Source organism: Sminthopsis crassicaudata, chromosome 3, assembly GCF_048593235.1.
Source record: "Sminthopsis crassicaudata isolate SCR6 chromosome 3, ASM4859323v1, whole genome shotgun sequence".
NCBI lineage: Eukaryota > Metazoa > Chordata > Mammalia > Dasyuromorphia > Dasyuridae > Sminthopsis > Sminthopsis crassicaudata.
Window position 1 is genome coordinate 175077110 of NC_133619.1, and position 23941 is coordinate 175101050.

Consider the following 23941-nt stretch of genomic DNA (forward strand, 5'->3'; position numbering starts at 1 on the left):
CAGTGAACATAAAGGCAGAAACCTTGTTTACAGAAGTGTATAAAAGAACTGGGAAGTTCAGCAGAAATACCACTTCACTCTCTTGGTTTATTTAAAAAAAAAAAAAAACAAACAACAACTCTAGTTAACTCACATCAAATACCATAGGGAAGCAAGAACTATTATGAGAGAATTAAAATTTTAAAAAAGAACACTGAGACTGCTGTTGCTGCAGTTCAATTTTTTAAAAAAATCTATTAAAAATATCAATAAGGAGTATTGTGTTATATGAAGGGAAGGAGGAAGGGGATATTGCTAACAGCTGTTCACAATCCTGGTTCCCTGTGCACACCTACATCTTTGGAAGTGTTTCACATTTTTCTATTATGAGTCAGGCATTAAATTGGAAAGCTGTGAAATACAAGAACTGAATTTTCAAACTAATAAGTGGCTAAAGGTCATGCAGATGGCTGAAAACTGAATGTGATGACTCTCCTATTGGTGACTATGTCACAATCTGGATGTCATCTTCAAAGCCAGATTAGATAAAGCACAGACATACACATTTCCAAACGTGGTGGGAAACTATTTCTATTATGTAAACTGATACTTAAGGGGAAAACTTACTTGTGTTTAAGAAAAAAAAATCTATTAAAAACACCTACATCAAGAAATGATTCTAAGTGAGAATTCTATGATCCAGACACAGGGGAATTATAACTTGCATGTTAAATGATCTTCAGATAATTATTCATGCCTTTGGAGCAAATTTCTTTTTTGGAACTAACATGACATTGAATTATAGATGATTCCTTATCATTCTTGTTCAATCATTTTTAGATTTTTTGTGACCCCCATGCACTTATCCATGGGCCTTTCTATTTTTTACATAGCTTTTTTTTTTTTTAATTTTATTTTCAAAATACATGCAAATATAGTTTTCAGTATTCATCTTTGCAAAATCTTGTGTTCCAAATTTTTCTTCCTTCTTTCCCCTTTTCCTCCTCTCTTAGACAGAAAGTAATCCAATATATGTTACACATGTACAATTCTTTTATACATAATTCCACATTTATCATATGTTTCACAAATCTACTCCCTTCCTATCTCACTTCTTGGTTTTCTTTATTTATTAAGATTCAGCTCCCCTTAGGCAGATAGCTTTTCCTGGTGACACAGCTTTGGGTAACTTCTCTCCCATCCCCAAAAGGCTATATTTTTGTCTGTTTTGTATGTATAAGATTCAGTCCAATATTCTAGCATTTAAAAAAGAAATCTTGACTTATTTTATTGTCTCAGCTCTTCTAGTGCCCTCCTGCTGAGTTTATTTTTCATTCTTAGTGCATATGACTTACAAATATTATAGTTATTTGCATGTTGTCTCTCCCATAGAATATGAGGAACCTTTTTTTCTGTTTTTGTAGCTAAAGTTACAAATTCAGGGCCTGATATATAATAAATGCTTGTTGACTGTTTATTTTGTATATCCTTATATATGTACTTAGAATATAAATTCCTTCAGGAAGGGGTCATTTCTTTTTTTGTCTTTGTTTATTCAGTGTTTCACAATGCCTAATACTTAGTAGACTACCATGATGGTGGTGAAAAATCTGTGCTTTCTGTGACTATTTTGTGGTTAACAGATAGCCATAAGGGAGTTGGGAACCATATTGACTACATGAGAAATGCCCCCCTTCCTCCCATCTCTATTTTATTTATGGTGGTAGAGGTGATGATATTGGTGAAATATCAAAAAAGGTCTCATTTAAGAGATGGAAGCTGAACAAAGCTTTGTAGAAGCTGAAAGATAAGAGGTAATATGTATATATATGGATATATTATCATTCCCACAAGAATCTTAGAATTGTCATATCCCTTTTCTAACTTCCCTATCTCCATGTTAGTATGAACCTCAGAGGACCACCTTTTTACCACTTATTTGGGAGTCCAGTGATGGTAGCTGGGGATGATGTCACCAATTATCTATCTTTTCACTCCTTCCTCAAATTAAATTTACTGAAGTTCCAAAATTTTCAATTATGGCTCTATAATATGATATTTGCATCCATTCTAAGCCTTATTCATCTTAAAGACTCCTGAAACAATAATAGCCTGTTGACTGGCCTCCCTTATCCTAGGCTCTCTATATTCTAAGCCAATTTGAACATTACTGCCAGTCATCTGTCACTTCTCTGCTCAAAAAATCTGACTTTTTTATTTCTGACTATATTAGATCTAAACTTCTGGGCTTGGTTTAAGGCCTTTTGGGATATCACCCAAATTCAACCAAACATTTCCCACTAAATTCATAATTTTCAACTTTCATTCCAATATATTCTATCATCTTCTCCATATCCCCTCCCCCCCTTACTACATTTTTTTCTCTATTACTTTAATAAATTTATTTCTCTGGCCTGAAATTCCTTTCCCTCCCTCTTTCTCCCATGAAGCTTATTCAAATCCTATCATTTTTCAAAGTCAATCTCAGAAGCAGTTTTTTTTCCCCTTGATTCCCTCACTGCTCCTCCAGCCCTCAATGATCCATGCCCCTCTTCTCTAAGCTCACTCAGCATTTGAATTTGTCCTAAATAATATAACATTTAATTATATTTACATAATCATATAATTGTTAATGTTGTCTCTAATTACATTATAAGAACTGTGAGATGGGGTTAATACTTCAGTGTTCCCCACAGCACCTACCTTAGTTCTGAGATTACAGCATATAATCTCTCAGAGTGTGTGTGTATGTGTGTGTGTGTGTGTGTGTGTGTGTGTGTGTGTGTGTGTGTGTGTGTATGTGTGTGTGTGTATGAAGTATTAAGTGAAGACTTGCATTTTTGCTATGAGGGCTTGTGGAGCCCTTTTCAGGGCTGCTCATTCACATTTGGTATCCAACTGGTCACTCATCTCCCATCTGTGGCTCCAAAAAGCTGAAGTTTGTGCAGCAGCCACAGCCCAGTAAACTGTCTTGGTATATGGCTTAAACAAAGTTGAGATAACCAAGTCCATCAGTGCATTAGGGCAATGTCTCCCCCAAGCATGTGAAAACTTCTCCTAGTGGAATGGGTAGAGGAGAACAATTTATTCCAATGGCCATGAAAATGCCTGAAGCAGGCAATATGGAGTACTTAGACCTGGGTCAGATATCAAACATGCCTACTTCACCCACTGCATCCTGAATCACTGCCAATTATCCTGACTTTTGTCTTGCTTCAATGACTTTGGAAGAAAGAGTGAGACTGATGACTTTGAGAAATTCTGCTTCATTTAAATCCAATTCATATGCAAGTCAAGACACTCCATGATGTCATTGGTCTTCTTCAAAAATGAAAGTGAAATTTTCTTGCTATGTGTATATATAGAAAACATATATAACTTATGCAGATGTGGATATACTAAATGAATATATGTGTAAATGTACTTTTTTTTTTAATTAAAAAATTTGGCATGATCTATAAAAGAGACTATAGTCCCTCTAGACCAAACTAAATAGGAAGATGTTCATGTGGTCTTTGGGTCTGGGATTGCTATTAGAATTATCACCATTGGAAACTCTGTCTTTGCCCAACAGCCACAACCCAAAGAACGATCTCCAGGCATACACATTAAAAATAAGCTTGAGCATATTATGGACAATCATTCATCTATTTTGTTCATATATACATGGTTCTTTACAGTGTTTACAAAATTTTTATAAACCAAGAAACAGCAATATAAGAATTATTATTCTTATTTTATAGATAAGAAAAGTTATGTTTATGAAGGTAAACTAACATGGCCTATTGTCACACAGGCAGTAAGTGTAGAATAACAAACATCCTTGTTTACTATTTTTGAATACTAAACTCAAGTTAAGTCAAGTCAATTAGCTCTTATTAAGAGTCTATTGTGGGTCAGGCACTGTGCTAAGCTGTATTAAAGCAAAGAAGATGTTATTGCTAGGATTCAGATTATCTGAAATGTTAACTATAAATGAAGGTGCAAACTAGAAAAATAAAAGACATACAGCTAAAGAAGATTTAGTTTTTTAAATGATGAAACCTTTATTTGTAAGATCTCTTAGGAAATAAGTTTAACTATAAACTACCTGAAGAAAAGTTTATGATTGCATGTAAACCCTAATCTAGCTTAATAACCTGAGTCAGCTAATGTTGCTTTTAGGTGTCACAGCTGCATATTGCAAACAATTCAGCTTCAATTTACCACACAGAGCGAGAATATTTCCACAGCTGATTCTATATATATTTGCACAATGAAAAAAATATCCTAATGTACACAAAGGATATTACATAGAAAGCATGAGTTGCTAATTTCTGTTTGGCAAAGAATAAGGCAGTAAACAGATGCTCATCAGCCTGAAACTCAATGCTAAAGGTTACAGAAAGAAATATGTGAATCAATCCCACAAAGAGAATGCTATTTATATTGGGTAAGTTTCTTATTCTAACCAGTTAGTTCATATGATATTTAGAAGTCTCAATATGAAATATATGTCAATGAATACAATATGTAAATTCCAATGAATAGAAATAAGTGTCTTCATTCCATTCAAATGCTTCTTGTGATCAGTATTATTATATCAGTAAGACCACAAAATCTTTAGGAAGGAGGTGAATATCATCAGTTCTTATGCCAAATAAAGAAAGAAAAAGTCAATCAACATTTTTGAGAGTCCTACTGAGAAAAGGTTTAAGGACTAGAAATGTTTAGCCTGAAAATATAAAGACTTTGCAAGGAGAGGAATGGGATGAGTATCATCAGGTATTTGAAGGCTTGTTTTGTGGAAAAGATGTTTGTCTCATTTTATTTGGTTCCAGACAGCAGGTGGGTGTAAGCATTCAGAGGAGCTATTTCATCTATATAAAGATGAAACAAAGAGGAAAAACAGAGGGAAGAAATCTCTAAATGATTAGAAATATCAAAAAGTAAATTGGGTATACTTTGGCAATTAATGAATCTCTTATCATTGGAGGTCTTTGCTGAGGCTGGATGGCTACTTTGGGAATGTTTTCAAGGGTACTCTTGTCAGTTATGGCTCGGACAAAACTATCTTAGAGTTGCAAGTCTATGATTCTATGAAGAACAAAAATGAATTTTACAATTTCAAGGCTAGATTGACCAAGATTGTTTAAAGGACATTTTTCATTTGAAGGAACTAAACCTCAGAGAAATTAAATGACTTACTTAAGGTTATATAGTTAATTTGTACTCAGGTCACCTTATTTCCACCACACCTCCTGCCTCCTTTGATTGATTAGTATTTAATACAGATTCTAGTTTTGATTCCTAACACTAATTCAAAAACCATATTGCTTTTTCCAAAAATAGCAAAATATGATAAATTAAGACCAAAATGAATTTGTGATAAAGAGAAAGAAATCTAAAATTGCAATTGTACATAAATAAATAGGGATCTGCACTTGTTATTTCATTGATATAAAGAACTGCTGGAAGAAAACTTTCTCTACTCCTTTAACTAGATTCCTTCTCTACAATTTAAAATCTTATAGAGTTGCCAATATCAGCTTCTTAATCTGAACTGCCAGTCTCAATGAACAGAATTTAATTTCCACATTTTTGCATTAGCAATATATAGGGATTGGTTTAAAGCATATCATAGCATAATACACCTCTTCATTCCCCGTGTTTTTTTCATTTAATATCACATATTAGCATTTGGACTTCTAAAAACTTGCACAAATTGCTGTATGAATGCTAATCTTGCCCTTTTTTTTTTTTTTTTTGCATTTGATAAAAGTATTCTTTCAAGTTTTCACTCTTAACTTTTCATTAAGTTAAGCAAGTAAAATAATTAATCTAACTGAAGAAAAATAGTTACTGGCTTAGTGCTACATATGGAAGACATGTCAGGCTAGTGACTTAAACTCCCTGGGATTCAGTTTTCTCATCCTCAAAAGGAGGAGATAAGACTATTTTTTATATCTTGCCTATAGTAGAAGTACTGGAGCTGTTCACAAGACTGTTCTACTCTGATCTGTTTCAGTCAAACATGGTTAAATGATTTGCCCATGGTCACACAGCTAGTATGTATCTGAGTTGAACTCAGGAAAAGGAGTTTTTCTTACTTCAGGCCTAGCATTCTATCTACCTTGATGCCTTTTCACTATGTGACTGGTACTGTGACAAGAGGTAGGGATACAAAGAAAGGCAAAAACAAGGTGCTCACAATCAAACAGAGGAGGTGATATACAAACAATTACAGTTATCCCTTCCACATTGTGATTTCTTTTCTTTGTCATCATTTCAATATAACATGGGTTGGCATAAGAAATTAAATGGGAATTTTTGGGAGTTTTGTAGAAGCTGCAGATGATGTACAAAGGCTAACAGATAACACAGAAAATGTCTAGTAGCTCAGAAATGCATATAACACACATACACACACATATACAGTATTGTATAATATCAATATATTTTATATTTTAATACCATAATAATTCAGACTTCTTTTCTGATACAAAGGAAGGGCCAATAAACGAATGATCTATGGAACGAATAGAGCCTGTGATGATCTAGGGTAGATGTATTCACAAAATGTCTCATATTCAGATGTAAATCTTCACATTAAAATACAGTTCCATTTAATGCAGCTTAATATTTACAGAGATGTACTCTGTTGAGTGGATATAAAAACTGATCTTGAAGTCAAGAAGATTCTAGGTTTAAGGTCTGCCTTGGACATAGACTGACTATATAACCCTGGACAAAACTGACCCCTCAGAACCTCAGACAACTTGATAACATTCTCCCTTGCAAAGAACACAACAATCTGTGTTAGCAGGAGAAATTCCTCACTGGCAGTTCCCAAAACTGATGAAATTATTGATCTGGTAATATAGGTAATATATGTATATGTGAATACATAAATATTTTACATATATGTACACATGTATAGTAAATAGTAAATGTGACTTGATTTATGAATTTGTATATAACTCATCTCCCCCTAAATTCCCTCTGATGGCTCATTTTGGTACTGAAGACCTACAGTTCTACAAATCCTGACATATTACCAAGCAAAAAGGCTTTGAATACAAGGCTTATAATGGAAATGTCATTTGAGAATCAACCTATTCTCAAAAGATTAGCCATGGAGGAATAACATTTTTAATCATAGCCACTCAGGAAGACAGTCTACTTAAAAAGCTTAGAGAGGTTGCAATCTGTGATGGCCAAAAGATACTCCACAATGAGAAAAATCATAGCCCTTAGATATTATAGGATGCTCTAACTTAAAAAACAAACAAACAAAACAAAACAAAACAAAACAAAAAAACACTGAAAAATCATGGAAATAGAAACAAAAAAAATCTCTGAATTTTTTATCTCATGATAGGTTATATTTGAACTATGTAATTTATTACTATTATGCTTTCAATAATGTTTTGTTGTTAGCTATTTGGAAATGAAATGTATAAAATTTTATCCTCCTCTATATCTAGCTGTCAAGATTTAACTTTCTCTTTTAGAGGGAAAGTAATTCAACAACAAGAACTTGTTTAATGTTAATTTATTGGGATTTGGTTTCCAAATCAAATTATGTATTATTGCAGATTGACTTTGTTACCTCTCTCTCTTCTGTCTATGTATGTATGTATGTATGTATGTATGTATGTATCTATCTATCTATCCACCCATCCACTCACCTATATCTATCTATCTATCTATCTATCTATCTATCTATCTATCTATCCAATTATCTATTTTTCTCTGTTTTAAAACCTTGAGGCTTTAAAATCAAGTGTGAGGGAATAGGCAATAATATGATAGGTAATGCGGAGCCAGTGGAGTTTTGAGGAGAAAATCATAGAACTCAGAGGTGGAAGTGACCTTAGATATCTCTTTCAAACTTCTAATTTTACAGATGAGAAAACTGAGTCACAGAATATGGAAGTTGTTTATTTAAATGAGACATGAATTTAGTGTGGTTCTAAGACCTCTTTATATGACACCAAACAATGATGAAAAATGTTGGGGAAGATAATTTGGCAGAGATCTTCAGGATTAAGCAAAAAGGGGATTTGGAAGGGGAAAGATGCTGTAAATGATGTAGTTTGGACCAATGGCCTTAATGTACTATGTAGAGAGAGACAGGTTGCCCCCTGAAATATCTCCTAGCTAGTGCCTGCAATTTATAAATGAACAAAAATTTGAAATTTAGCAACTGTAAATGCTATCCCTTGAGCTTGTAGTTTTGCCAACCTGTTAAAAATATAAGTGCCTTTGATAAGAGTATAATTTAGTTATTATTTATACCTCACTGTGAATAAGTTACTTTACTTAAGACTGTAGAGAATACATTTTACTAAGCAGGACAGTGAATAATTGTAATGCATGTATAAAATAGGATAAAAGGGGGCAGGGTTGGTGGAATGGAAGACAAATTTTTCAGTGAGAAAGGAAGAGATGTTGGGGTTGGCCCTAATTTATATTAGATAGCAGAGCAAGAAGACTTGCAGAAGAGTAAGGGAAGTATTTATTAGGTGAACGCTTAAGTCAGTTAAGAAAACTATTGAGTTTGACTTGAAAATCTAGGTTTTTCAAAGTTTTAGAGCAAAAAGACTAAGTAAAGCTTGGAAGGAACTCCAGGCTATTGAGTGTCTGAGAGAAAGATGGAACAGGGAAAAACAGATGGCTGGGAGGGCCCAAAGTAAAATTGTAAAGTGGCTATAAATGCCTATTTGCTTCCTCTCTCATATCCTTTTGCCTCCCTTTAGCACCTCTTGACTTCCTTTTCTCTCCTCCCCCCACTCCTAGTACCCATGCACTTACTTATGGCATTCCTTGGTTCTGAATTCCCACCTCATTCAGGTGTCCCTCAATAATCCTTCTTTCGAAAACATGTCTTTCCCTTTGCACACCTCTCCAATCTAAACATACTACAAGAGCCTTTCTACATTCCCAGATGATATTTATTGTTGATGATAATTAAGTAGCACTTTAAAGTTTGCATTTTACATATGTTTTCTCATTTAATCCTCACATAAATCCTGGGCATGCACTATTACCATTTTCTCCTCCACAGATGAGGAAACTGAGGCTGACTAAAGTTAAATGATGTGTCCAGTATCACAAACTAATTAGGAATCTGAAACAGAATTTGCAGTCTTCCTAACTTCCTAATTCTAAATCAAATGTTTTAGCCATTAGGTCACCCCTAATTTTAGTGACAAATAGAGGGAGATCCTGTGTGAGGTATTTTTACTTCAACAGAGAACTCTAATGAGCATGAAGTCTTAACCTGTAACTCTAATGGAAATATTGAGCATTATGACAAACCCAATTAGCTTAGCAGGATAATCCCTACCCTATATGGTTCAGTTGTTTTTCAGTTTTGTTCAACATGTTGTGACCCCATTTTGGGGTATTCTTGGCAAAGATACCGGAATGCTTCACCATTAACTTCTGCTCATTTTACATACAATAAAACTGAGGCACAAAGAACTAAGTGATATGCCCAGAATCACCAGCTAGTACTTGTCTGAGACCAGATTTGAACTCCAAAAGATGTCTTTGGCCTGGTACTTTATCCATGGTGCCATCTATCTACAAACCTATATAGGGAGATGCTAGTTCCATCTTCAGAAAAAGTTGGCCTTGTCTAGCCCACTAACTTAGGGACACCATGAAGTTAAGGAGAGTCTTACTCTGTAACTGGTACTAAAAAGGAGGCTCTAAAGATCCCATTCTTCTGTAGCATTAGAAATGTAGAGCAAATTACAAGCAATGGAGAAGGAAGTTTTGGGGTAAAGACTCAGCTTTAATTGATTGGGAAAGAAGGTTAGTGGCTTTCAGCATGAACATAACTGCAATGGAATGGCAGAACAGAAGACAGAATAAAGAGGCCAGACAATGCAGGTGAGAGTTTTTACTTCTTAAAAGGTTTTATGGTGTGGTTTATCTCAGCCAAACCATACCTCAACAGGAGATTGATGAGTTCTTTCAAAAACAAATCTATATTCTGTCTTAGAATATATATTTGGACTGGGTTCCATTGGCCAGCTCCATCCACACATATTTAAAGAAATCTATATTTTCTAAAATTTCTTATAATTAAAAAATTTAAAATAGTATGCTAAATGTTTTTGTAAGTTGTGTCCCTTAAAATTATAAGTAGTCCTTTAAAATAATAATCAGTTGCCTTTTATTTAAATGTCCTAGTTTTTTTTTTTTTTTTACTTAGTACTCTAGTTTGATTTTTGATTAGGTTTGATTGAACCAATGGGAATTAAGAAATTGAGTTTCTAGTAATTGTCCCACAAGTGGAAACATCTTTAGATTGATGTCATAAGAAAAAAAAAAAAACATTTTCTTCTCATTCTGTTCTCTTCCTTCCAGTTGAAAATAATCAGTTCAAATGCTGAGCTAGTTTCCTTTTCTCTAGATCCAAATTAGTAGGCAAGCACTGACTAGAACTTAAAATCAAACAGAAGGATTGATGCCAATTGGATTAATAAATCTCACCTCTTTTGCTCCTCCTTTATTTGGAGATTAACATCTGGTTTAGCTAGGAAGTGAAATACATGACTGTTTTTGTGCAAGGAGTAATGGATTACAGTTAGATGTGGATCTTTTTTATATTTGGCCAGTAAGGATATGGTTAAGCTTCTTTCCAATTGAAAAAACTGAGTTGCTCACTTCCAGTTGATCAATGATGGACAGAAACAACTACACCCAGAGAAGGAACACTGGAAAGTGAATGTAAACTGTTAGCACTACTGTCTATCTACCCAAGTTACTTATACCTTCGGAATCTAATACTTAACGTGCAACAAGAAAATTGGATTTACACACATATATTGTATCTAGATTATACTGTAACACATGTAAAATGTATGAGATTGCCTGTCATCTAGGGGAGGGAGGGGAAAATTTGGAAAAATGAATACAAGGGATAATGTTATAAAAATTACTCATGCATATATACTGTCAAAAATTTTATAATTATAAAATTAATAAAAAAAAACTGGAAGTACAATATGACAGCTTAAAGAGAGCTGAGTAAACATTCAAATGTTAAAAAAAAAGAGAAAACTGAGTTGCAGCCAGACACATGCACACACATACACACATACTCTGAACTTCAAAGAGCAACTTTTATTATGTTTTAAAAAATATTATTTTCATATATGACATACTATAAATTCTAATGTTTCTCACTGTAGAAGTTATCCTATGTTCTTAAAACATTCAATGACAATGCAATGTCAGTGGAATACAAATTTCTCCAGGTGCTCCTAAAATGGAAGAGTCCTTTAAATGTAGGCTTAGTATTGGACTATATGTCTGTTAAGTGAAGACCAAATTAGCTAAATTCAGAAAGATTTATCATGAGATTGAGTGGAGGGTGATGAATTTTGGTGATATCATCTACTAAGTTATGGAGGGGCAAGTTCCCACTGTAATGGAATTGCAGGTACTTACTGATTAATGTGCAATGGTTTTTCAGTCTTGATCAATAATTCGTGATGCCATTTAAGGTTTTCTTGGCAAAGATATTGGAGTAGTTTGCCATTCCTTTTTCCAGCTCATTTTATAGATAATGAAACTGAGGCAAATAGGGTTATGTGATTTGCCCAGGACCACACAACTACTAAGCATATGAGGTTATATTTGAATTTAGGAAAAGGGTTTTTTGACCACAGGCCCACCTACTCTATCCAATTTTGGCATAGATTTATAACTAGAAGGGACCCCAGGAGCCATTTAATCCAAACTCCTCATTTTGCAATTGAAGAAACTGAGGCATTTCCCTGGATCATCTCACTTCAATTCCCCTTTTCCCTTCCTCTCTCCCTCCTTCCTCCACTGTAACACCATTGCAAAGATTGTTGTGACTTTGGGCACTGTTGCTTAACAGTTATCCTTCCTTGATTCATAATCCCAGGCCTTGATTCAGAATGAATTATTTCATTTCTAATAATCCCAGCATACACTATCTTGTTATTTTTTTTGGCTAGAGTTCACAGATGATACTATGTTATACCATCTGAAATGATACCTAGTTGCACATTTGAACATTTACTATAGGTTTGTTTTGATTATAATTCAGCATACTTCCACTGCTACATAATATCCAGATATCATACTTGATAGCTATATTATCCTTGATACATGTTCAATAACAAATTATGTGGTAGCAAACACTGCTTCATTATTTCTAGATTGGTAACGTTCCAGAATTGCTCATGGTGACTTCAAGCAATTTTTTATGTTAACTATAATTTGCAGGCTGACCCAGGACTAGAGGTAGTAAGAAATGATAGTTGTTTAGAGGACAATGCACAAAGAGCACAGTGAGTGATACTTTAAAATATTGCTTTTTAAAGAATGTATATTTCTAATGCCAGAAAACTCTGGCATTCTGGAAAACACTATTTGGTGATAAGATGGATGGACACTTTACTCCAATGCATCATTATGGTCCAGAGCTGACCTGGGGTTCTCTAAAGCTATGCCAGGTTCCACACAAATTTTGGCAGGTTCTGCATCATGATATATGAAGCAAGCTATGTTTCTGATGATGATTCTCTAAATAGGTAGAGACTCATCTCCAAAAGGCTGGCTACCAGACAACACATTTCTTTAGTCATACCAACTCAAGATTGTCTGACATAAGGATTTAAAATCCTATTTCCTTCAAGTAAAATGGCAGTTTCTTGATTACTGAAAAAAAATGTGAAAACCAGGGAAACCATTTATAATCTGAATACTGATTCCACTTGATGTCTGATCTTGCTATACTGACACCAAATTCATGTCTATTAGTGTTGAATTATCAGACATCTTGGGGGATGTCATGCTAAGGGGTAGCAGTATTTAGTGATTGCTTATATTGTCCATGAAAATCCTTAGCCACATGGAAGATTTTCCTGTTATAGATTAGTAAATGGCCTTAGTCTTTTTCATACTTCTAAATAATTAGGGTCCTCTAGGGTAAAATTTTTGCATGTGTATGTCCCATCATCATGAATGTTTAAAGTACAAACATATTTAGATCTGGAGTCAATGGTCTTCTCATCTGAGATCTTTCTGGATCACTTTGGACAAATTGCTATATTTCTGACTTCAGAGGTGCTTCCCAGTTCTATGATCCCACAAATAGCTTACAGAAAATTCTTAATGAGTCTCAGATATCTCAACTATTAATTAACTGCATGACTTTAGATATTTTGTTTAATCCTTCCACCCAGCAGTTTATATATAAATGAGAAACTGGACTAGATATTTTTATATCTTTAATTGCCAAGATTTTATAACAGCAGTCTTAGGCTAGGGAAGTTTCTAGGAAGAACAAATATATTTCCCAATGCTTATTTTCGGGTTTATTGCTGATATCCTCATGGCTACATAAAATAATTTGGAGAGAATTAGATTTTTATCATGCAACTCTGTTGAAGTTCCAGTATTAAGATATATGCTGTTAATCTTGCTGCATTTCCATAGCTAGTCCAGTTTTAACCAAACTCTTTGGATCTAGATAAGTTATATGATCTCTTCCTTTAAAGTTCTACTGTGATGCTTCATCATGGAATGAAAGTAACCTTAAGGTTATGCCAGAATAACATGAGTTATGGTAGGTTCTACCAAGTTAGAAAGGCTTTCTAAGAGGAAGACTGAAACTGACATTTAAAATCCACATATATATATATGTGTAGAAAAAACTCAAAGAGACATTGGAACAATACTGGTCACATCTTACAGGTATGTGCACATGTGTAGTTTGATATATATTCCGTAGAAGATGTATTTAGGAAAATTGTGCCAATGACTTAAATAGAGTATTCATTACTGTGGTTAAACTTTAAATGCTTACTTTATTAAACAAAGAACTTTTGTCCTTTCAGATGGGGACATGTTTCCAAATGAATTGTTCTGAGTAGCCTCTGTAAGATATAGACTTCTAAGGAAAAATATTATTTCTTCTTGGATGTAAAAGCAGGACTTTAATCTTTCAGACAAATTAAAATATAAAAATTAATCTATTCTTTTAAAATCTATTTTAAAAATAATAATGAACCAGCTTAAGTAGCATAATTAAAGGAAACAGAGGACCACACTTAAATGTGTTCAACTCTGTTCTTTTCTCAATTTCTTCATCTTCATAATAGTGAAATCTGAATAAAGGTGAAAATTACAAAAAACAACACATTGATTTCTACAGTTTTAGGAGGGTTTATGATTGACCAGATTTGTACCAGATTTTTTTTTTTTTAGGGGGAGTATAATTTTTAAAGCATTCTTCTGTCCATAAGCTACCTAAAAGCATTGCTTCCAAACTTTACTGCAGCAGCTAATGGGGAGGAAGGTCAAAGTTCCTAATAGATATAATAATCTGTTATAGAAAGACTATGAACACTGGTAACAAAGAAAACTGAGCAAAATTCTAGTGGGCAACATTTATTTTGGCAAAAATGAAAGTTCAACTTCTTACACACAAATTAAACTCTCAGACTCCCAAACTTTTACTATACATACATATGCATGTGTGTGTGTGTGTATGTGTGTGTGTGTATGTATATATAGATAAAGCATCCTGGTCCCCAAGTTTTTAGGCATAAGACACAATAAAACAGTATCAAAGTTTCAAGTTATACAGGCTAGCTTCAGTACGCATACCATAAAAGTTAACAGAATACACATTCAATTATTTTCAAGTGTACCTATGATACATACACACGTTCATTTTTTTTTTTGCATCAGTTTTTGAATAAGCATCTTTTAAAATATCCAATACACAATGTATCCATGAATAGGCACAACTATGAATTTCAGTTGAATACAAATAATTTGATCCATAATCTCTTGATTTGGAATTAAAAAAATAACTAAGAGGAAATGTAAAGTGTCAAAAAGCGAAATAAATGCTACAGATTTCATAGCACACAAGCACATTATGATTAGGGAGATTTAAAATAGCTCCTAATTGGTAAGAAAATGATACTAACATATTTTGATGTGTAAGCCAAAACAAATACTTTGGTGGGAGGTGGAGGTAAAAGCAAGATATATACAAACTGCTAGATCTACAAATTGGAATATTAAACCCACAAAATTCTTTAAAATAAAATATTTTGTTCAACTAAGTACCACTCCTTTTTAATAGTTTAGTTTTGATTGTTCAACAGTACATATATATTTATATTCTAATCAAAATGATATTGAATTACGTTATTTAAAAATAGGAATGTCTAGACTATGCCAATCTTTACATTAGTAATTAGAAGGTTAAAATTTCCAGTCAAGATAAATCTTGTCCTTTAAGCTTATAATTTTAATCAAATTAGGAGCTGGAAAATTTCAATTTATTCTACATTATTAGACATTTTGAATTTCATTTAATTGATGCTTCCTTTATAAGCTATACAGATGGTTACAGAACAAATCAGTGTTTTTTCTCATTAAGAAATCCATTTCTTTCCTTGAATAGGATTACAGATTGGCTCTCGACTCATCTGTATGAGTAAAAAAGTGCTTTTTACACATTGATACGCCCCATTTTTCTAACAGCAAACAAAAAAAGTAAAGGCACCAAGGAATATAGCTTACATTTTTAAAGGATAATTTTTTCATATGTCTTTATGTAAGTAACATTCCTCATCTAATAAAAGATATGACATCAAGCTGTTAATTTCTGTATGTTGAAATATAAAACTTTAAATGTGATAACTCTGTGCAAACTATGCAGTGGCTAAACTGATAATTTAAGGAAAGTTTCTTACTCTCATTAGCTCTACGAGTATAGGCAGATGCTTGTTAGTTTGCAACAGAGTACCAGAAATGTCATATATGTGAGAATTGATAGAGCAGATCTGCTTGAGCTAGCTCTTCTTAGGATTTTTTCTAATTCAGTGACAGGTCTTGATATGCTTTTGAGCTAGATTTTAAAAAGAAATATAAAGCCATTTATATATACATATATATGTATACATATAAACATATACATATATATGAAATGAAATTGGGAACTACACTTCAAAGTCTTGGATTTTTATTGGCATTATTTTGTTTATGTACAAAGGGATTGGAAAACCCAGCAGCATTCAAGATATAAGACCAGCCCTTACTTCATGAAGGGAAAGTGCCATTTTTAAACTTGGAAGATTTATCACCTGGCTTTTAATTGATGGTTTCCTTTTTAGAGAGAGAAAGTGAGAGAGTGAAAGAAAGAGCCAGAGAGAGAAGAGAGAGAGAGAATCTATTAACTTCAAGAAAGCTGTTAAGTTAGCTAATGGGTTTAGACTAAGATCTTAAAATGTACAGAACATTACTTCAGAGCACAGATAAGAAAGTTCTATTTGTTAAAAAAAAATTGTACCTTAAATGAGAATTATTTAATAGTAATAGTCTGTTAAAAGTCTAACTTAATAGTAACTTCATGAGCTTATTCTAGTAGATTGCCAATTCCAGCTAAGCATCTAAAACTAGAAATTGTTTCTTGAAGTGTTTCCACCCCAAGCACCATAAAAGAGGGTATTAAAAAAAAAAAAAAAAAAGCAAGACAGTTAAATGACTCTTGGATATCAATTTAAAAAGGAATGACTAGGAATATTTAATACTTGAATTGATTTAGGTCTGACTAAAGAACTATTCATTTACAGCATGATCAGTGCTAAGAGTATTCTAGGTCTGTTGGATGAAGTTACAAATGATGCATCACAGTGCTGAGTGCAGTGCTGTTATATACAGTTAGATGGAATGTACCACAGATTAACAACTCAAAAAATTTTACTTAGCATGAGTTCACAGTGATTATAAACTTAAATATTTAAAATAGTGACTGCTACTGAAGACTCCCATTTTCACTCACATAATCTTTATCAGTGCTTTTGCATTTTGTTGACTATACATTCAGTAGTAATAGTACCTCCACCAGCAAAAACATTTACAGAAAATGTATGGCAGCACATACAAGTTTCATTGCAAATTGACTATCTCCATTCCTATGAGAGTAACAATACTTAAACAGACGCATCAAAAACGATGTCCAGTAACAGTAAAAGGTTACCAAAAAAAATTGTCCTTACCACTTCAAGTTCCTATCTAGACCCTAAAAATCTGAGATCTAGAGGGGAAAAAAATTCTAAGGGGAAGGAATCTGTTGGCACAGATACACTCGCCCAAAATAAGCCAGTGTTTGAAGAGAATCAGCCATTTACGGAGAGGTTTAAAAATCTATCCCAGTAGTTTGTTTATACATGGGTTTACCCAATAGAATGCATGATGTCTTTCCTCTCCTTCCCCTCCCCCAAGTACAGAATGGAGTTTTATTTTCCTTAATCTTTCCCCTTCCCTTCCTATACTTATTCCTAATTCTGTTTGACACTCAAAATTTCCTATGCCAGAGGACACATATTCTAAACTGTGCCCAAAACAATAAACTTTACCCGAATACATTGGATTTCGGTCTCAATTTGAAGGAGGATGTGGAGGAGCTGCTTTTAAGGGGCCTTTCCTCCTCTGATAACGGTTGTTCAGGGTCCCTGAAAGAGGGTGTGCTGTGAATGATCTGCGTTCTGAACCGAATTTTGTTGAGTCTGGGTCTCATTCTGCTGCTGCTGTTGCTGCCACCTGATGCTTTGCGACTCATTGACTTGCCCCCAGCAGACCCATCAGCCAAAGAGTGGTGGTGGTGGTGGTGGTGGTAGTGGTGGTGATGATGATCTCCTCCGTCCTCCAGTACGTGAGAGAGTTTATATGTGATAAGATTTGAAGGGAGCACTTTAGAGAGCTTCCAGCGCCCACCCACGCTTTCTGAAGCACTCTCTCCTTCATCATCTTCCAGGGCACCCACCAAATTCTTTATCTCCTCTGCGATGCTCTGGCTCAGGTACTGAGAGGCCTTTTTCCCACTGTAATCCCTAATGTCCACATCGGCATCATAGGCTCCCACCAGCAACTTCACTACCTCTACATGTCCATGCATTGCTGCTAGATGCAGAGCTGTGTAGCCTGCGCTGGTCCTGGCGTTGATGTTTACTGGTAACTGGTGTTTATTGGCAAAATTGACCAGCATGGCCAGGAGTTCCTGCTTTCCATGCTTGGCGGCCCAGTGAAGGCAGGTGAAGCCCGTGATAAAATCACGCTTGGCCAGTAAACCAGGCTCGCAAGTGAGCAGTCCCTCCAAACTGTCCCATTTACCATCCGAGGCAGAAAGCATCCAGGCATGTTCCAGAGGGTCCAAGGCCACCGACCCCGTTGCGCTTCCTTCTTCCTCCGTGGAAGATGAAGCTAAGGACGCAGTGTCTGAGTCTCCGCCACTTCTGGGCGCACGTGCCCCTCCAGAAGAGGCCCCAGGATTGTTTCCCCCAACAAAGAAACTCCTCTTAAGCTGCGGGGAACTGCCTATCATCAGATCCAGCAAATTCTTGCGGCCAGGTCTTGGGGTACCGACTCCTCCAGGAGAGCTGCAAACGTCTCCCTCCTCCCAGTTTTTTGAGAAAGGTTCTGACTCTTCCCCACCGCAGGAACCCTGCGGTAGCCCCCGGAGCAGAGGTACATTACGTCTAGAGTTCTTCCTCCGCGCCCCGACGCCCAGGGGCTGCACCTGCCCCAATCTCGGCAATTCATTCCGGCTGCTTTCACAAGAGACTAGTTGGGGAGTCAATTCTTGGTCCGCTGACTGTCCACTTTCCTCAGGAGTGCTCTCTGGGACCAAGTGGTCCCCGGTGGAGGGAGGAGCGCGTCCCTCCGGTGACTCAAGTCCATTAGGGGTAGGCGGGTTAGCGCTGTCCGAAGGGCCCGAAGCCTCCTCGAGCTCGGGTGCTTCGGTCACAGAGATACTGGGCACTACCTGAAGAGCGGCCGGCGGCGGTAACTGCTGCTCCTGTTCCTGCAACTCTGGGTTAGGCTCCCTACTTCCGGGGGAGGGTGGTGGGCTCCGCGCATCCTCCTTTCTCAAGTCCACTGGCCGGGCTGGAGATGAGGGATGATGCTCGCTGCCAGCCCCCCGTTCGCCGCCCTCGGAGACCTGGGGGGTCGGGGCGCCCTCCTGGCCCGCAGGCACCGGGAGAGGCAGACCACCACTGATGAACTTCTTCTTCAGGTACACGTACTTGGTTCCATCCTCAGGATCGGTTCGAACTGTAGCCACAGCGTTCACCAGCTGCTTGAAGCGATCCCGGGCCCGGGCTCGCTGCTCGGGCTCACCTCCCAGGGCCCCCTTGAAATGCTCCACCAGCTCCGCGTTGCGGGCTCGGCCCCCTCTTTGGGTGAGGAAGAGCAACACCGCCTCCTGTCCAAGCTCCTCCATCCCTCTCCTCCCCTCCTCCTTTCTCCCTTGCAAAGGGACAGCGAAGCGGGAGGAGGCTCAGCCCGGCCCCATCGCAGGCGGGAAGGGCTGCACGGCTGGGGGAACCTCCTGGAGAAAAGGGGGCGGTGGCTTGAGTCCAGTCTGAGCTGGCGTAGATGAACTGCGCCCCCCGACACGTTGGCCAACCCAGGAGACCACGGACGTCTGCTCTAGGGCTCGGAGAGGCCGGTCTCAGTCCGGACAGACAGACGCCGCGGTGTCTGCAGCTGCCTCCCGCAGCGCTGCCTCGCCACCACCTCTACTAGCAGCAAAAACAGCAGCAGCCGCCCCAGACCCCGCCTCCTGCTCCCACCGCCCCGCCCTTCCCCTACCTCCCTCTCCAGCTGGCTCCTCCCCCGGGCTCCGCCTTACTTCCGGTCCCGCCCGCTGGTCGGCCAATCTCAGTCGCTACTAACTGTGGTTGCCTAGGGGAGCGTGGGGGAGGGGGCGCGCACATTCTTCCTACGTTCCCTTCATTCTTTTTTACTCCGGACATTCTTCCCGCGTTCAGAAAACAGCCCCCCTCCCCAACTCTTCCAGACTGTCTTTCGTACTCCTCTCTTTCCCCGTCCCCTAAACATCATGGGGGTCCTCTGTTTCGGAGGGAGGTTCGCGGCTCAAACCCAGAAGAGTAGTGAGCCGTCCAAGGCGCTCCTCCGCCAGGACACACCCCTCCTCCGTCCTCAATTGGGTTCGCGCCCAGAGCCTGGTAGTCAGCCGCGTCACGCTAGCGCCCCCAGCTGGGCAGAGTCTTCACGCACAAGGACCTCCCCTGTCTGGAGACTCCGACTTGGCCCCGCCCCGTTTCCATCTCCTCGTGCTGGCCTTTCCGCTAGGGCTCCGCCCCCTCCCTTCCTCGGGCTACCGCCCTCAATGAACTCCGCCCGGGTCTCCCGCGCTCCTCGGGGCTTTGGCTCCACCCTTCCCAGCCCCCGGGATCCCGCTCTCCTAGCCCCACCCTCCCCGGGAGGCTCGCTCCAGACTGCTTTGCGCCACCAGTTAAATTCCAGCTGCTGGAAGCCCTTGGGCCGTAGGCGGGACGCTTCGGTTCTTCTTCTCTTCCTCCCCACTCTTAGCTCCAAAGCTTTCCCGTTCTCTTGGAGACTGGAGAGTGCGGCTCTGGCTGTCGTGTGTCCCATACTTCGGATCCCGAGCAGTTGCCGGACATCCCGGGAGACATGACTTCCTCCGATGTGGCGCGGCACACGGTAAGTGCCGCCGCCCGGGGCATCCTCTCGAGAGGGCTGCCTTGCCTCTGTGAGCGCCCGAAAGCTGGGGGCTTGCCCATGCCCAGGAAGGGGCCCGGTCCCTGGCTCCTGCGTGCCGCAGAGTCGTCCACTTGGGAGACCTCTAGCCCTGGGGGGAGGGGGTCATCCTGGACTTGGAACAGAGTCCGCCCGGACTCCGCTGCCGGACGCCTCGGCTCGCCCCCTCAGCCTGTTGCTCTTGTTTCCTCTCGACTCCATCCGCTCTGCTTATTGTCCCGCGAACCTCTTCTACCCCCTAAGTTTCTCATTTCCAGAAACACTCCCAGGGGCTCCCTAGAGTAGCGGAGCAGGGGCGCGCGCCGGCAGACAAAGCCCTGGGACCGGGGGCGGGGAAGCCTCCCGAATCCGGGAGCGGGACATTTTTTTTCCTCTGGCAGTAACGGGTGGAAGAGATCAGTGTTGATTAGGTGGCGGGCCTTTGGAAGAAAGCGGTGATGGGATAGTAACACCCAGATGTGACGGTCTAACTCCTCTTCCTCCCACTGGGCGTTATCATTAGGACCGACTCCAGACTACCTGTGCAAGCTGTAATTAAGAGGCAAGCTGGAGCGGTGCAATTAGGAGGCTGCTTTTGTACTCTGCGTGTTAGGGCTTTTAGGAAAGAATGGAATGGAAGGTTGCCCGCGTTTATGTTGGATGGTGGCCTGTTTGTTCTCCTGTATGTGGAAAAATTCAGACCTGAGATCTTGTGCTGCCGAGCAGTTGCTTGTAATTGTGTGTGTGTGTGGAAAATATAACGCAGTTTGAGCGTGGAAAATAAAGCTTTCAAGTTTAATGCAAGTAATAACTTCTGCTTGGATTTCCAGTTTCTTTTAACCTGTAGGATGAAGCACAAACTTGCAAACTTGTCATTCAGGGCTCAATTTACCCGGGGCAGAGACAGAGTGGGAGCTTTTGTTTTTACTAGAGTCAGGCCCTCCCACAGTCTGAGGGACAGTGAACTGGCCCCTATTTAAAAAGTTTGAGGACCCCTGCTTTAACCCATTTAAAACGGTCCGCTTTGGGGAACTCTTGGACTCTTCTTAGATGGTATTCTTTCTAGTGCCTTTGCCTGCTTCCCATGCCTGGTATCTTTTCTGCAAATCTGAACTATCCTTAAGGTTGGGATCACATTGATACTTTAATAAAGAGGGAACATCTTTATTAAGCATTTATTACAGACAAGGCAAACGGCGTTAGGAATAAAAAAAAAAAAAATAGAAAAAAAGAAACACAACTCCAGTCCTTAGTTTGTCTCTTCCATCACAAATCTATACTATAGGGTAGAATGTAAAAAAGAATACCACCAGAGGGGCAAGACCAATGCCATGGCCTTTAACATAGCTCAGTCTCCTTTTATTCTCCCAATAGCCCTGGGAGGCTATTTATCCCCATTGTAAATATGAAGAAATGAAAACCCAGAAAATAAGTAAATGTGACTTAGAATCATAGAAATTTAGAAGAGACACCAGAGGTCTAGCGGGACCTCTCATTTAAGAAATGAAAGTCTGCGGAGATATCAGGCAACTTGCCTAAGCTCACACAGGTGGAGGGGGATTTAACTTTGACTTCCCAGAGTCTTGGCAGTTTTCTAGCACACTCTCCACTCTTGCTTGCTGATACAAACTAAGATCATGAGGAGCTAGATATTTGTAACATAGCTTACATTTGTATATCACTGTAAGGTTTGCACAGCCTATTTTCTGTAATGCTATTTTTAATTTTATATTTTGTCCTCTTTGCCCAAAATTAAAATTTCTTATCTTGAAGTAGATTTTTAAAAAGTCGTGCTTTGTTTTATAGCTCTTTTTGAAGTTCCTATAAGATTGTGAGATTTTTTGAATGTAGAGACTTTTTTGTTGTTTTTTGCCTTTCCTCTATATCCTGAGATCTTAGCAACTGTTAGTGTTTAATAAATAATATTAGTTGACTGACTACCCAAAAAAGTAGAGTTCTTTCACTTTTAGATTTGACAACATCAATGTATATAAGCATGGTATAAAGGAAAGAGAATCCCTGGACATAGAGTCAGTGATATCTGGCCATTAGATCCAGATGGTTCTGGTGGAGAAACCCAATTCACTTGCATCATCTCCCTGATGTCATTGTTGTCTTTGAGAATGAAAGACTTATATCTGCAAGAGTAGGAGCTGCCCCACTGAGGACCCAGAAATACAGTTTCTTTCCTTCCTACCTCCCTTCTCCCCTCTCATTTTCTCTCTTTTCTCCCCTCCCTTTCTCTTCCTTCCTTCCTTCTTTCTTTCTTTAGGGATTCACAGGCTAGGTCTTAAGGACCATACTTTAAACTCAAAAGCACTCTGGTTCTCCATGGCTACAAAAGGTCGTAGGCCAAGTTCACTTGGTTTTGTTTGGGCCCTGATTGATTTACAGTGAATGTAAATAACAATTGTTCTGGCTTAAAACCTGAGTCTCTTCCCCTCTCAGAATTATTTTAAAAATAATTAATAGATTAATTTGCACATAAGCATACAAATGACTAGATTAAAAAATGCCAATCTTTGCCTCATTTCTTTCTATTTACTTAATCACTGAATGGGTAGCTGCCTCAGTCAGGGACTTGTTAAGACTATAGATTAAAAAGGTCAGGGTCTCCCACTGCATATCCTGCCTTCCTACTCTATAGCTGGCCACTGGACCCAGATGTTTCAGGAGAAAGTGAGGTTGGTGACCTAGCATATCCCTTTCTCATTCAAATCCAATTCACTTGCATATTATGGAATCATCTCTCAGATGGTCATATTCCAGAACAGGATATATTATTGACAAAACAAAAAGATAATTATGCTCAAGTTACTTGTTTTCACTTTCCTCATCCTTTGGGGAAATTTTTTTTTTTTTTTTAAACCGGTTACTCTATTTTTCAAGTTGGACTATATCCAAGTTTTCCTGACTCTGACTGATAGTGCATTCTATCTAATATACTATATGTATCTTATGTTTATTGCTAACCTCTGTGATAATAGCACAAACTCAGATAGCAATTGTGAATACAAGTGCTTGATTTCATTTTTCTATTTTTGAAGAGCTATTCATAATTTTCCATCAAATGACAAATCTATGTCTATTGACTTTCTGAATAGTATCATAGAAATCTCTATTTTACTTATTGCAAGCTGTGGATTCTTTCATTCTTCTCTTATGTTTCCTTTTTAGTTTAATAAATATCTGTTTAATTGAAGACAAGCTTTCACAACTATAATCTTAATTTTCTTTTTTTCCCCTTCAATTTTTTTTTTTTCAAATTGCAGAATTCATGTAAATTTTTGCATCAGCACTTTTTTGTTTTGGCTCCATTCAGATCATTTTAGTTTTGTCCTGTCTTCCTTCCCCTTCTACCATTCCACTTCCTCTCTATTCTTCCAGGTCTAGCTCGTCTTAC

At 38.1% G+C, this 23941-nt stretch overlaps 2 protein-coding genes across 3 annotated transcripts in view; one reads left to right on the plus strand and one right to left on the minus strand.

Annotated features, from left to right (window-relative positions):
• Nucleotides 1-15075: 15075 nt before the first annotated feature.
• SOWAHC (sosondowah ankyrin repeat domain family member C) lies at nt 15076-19546 on the minus strand. Its single transcript, XM_074299626.1, has one exon. The coding sequence runs from the start codon at nt 19253-19255 to the stop codon at nt 17387-17389; it is 1869 nt and encodes a 622-aa protein (XP_074155727.1). The 5' UTR covers nt 19256-19546; the 3' UTR covers nt 15076-17386.
• A 712-nt stretch (nt 19547-20258) lies between these two features.
• SEPTIN10 (septin 10) overlaps nt 20259-23941 on the plus strand; it is a 55200-nt gene continuing 51517 nt past the window's right edge. The window contains exon 1 of one of the 2 annotated variants that reach the window (XM_074299628.1): nt 20259-20502. In XM_074299628.1, the coding sequence (XP_074155729.1) occupies nt 20473-20502 (30 nt within the window). In that variant the 5' untranslated portion in view covers nt 20259-20472. The remainder of the gene's footprint in view (nt 20503-23941) is intronic. The other variant, XM_074299629.1, reaches the window with a different exon arrangement.

What these genes read in the sequence shown, in the direction of transcription:
- SOWAHC (XM_074299626.1), bottom strand. Translation starts at nt 19,255, where the DNA reads ATGGAGGAGCTTGGACAGGAGGCGGTGTTGCTCTTCCTCACCCAAAGA.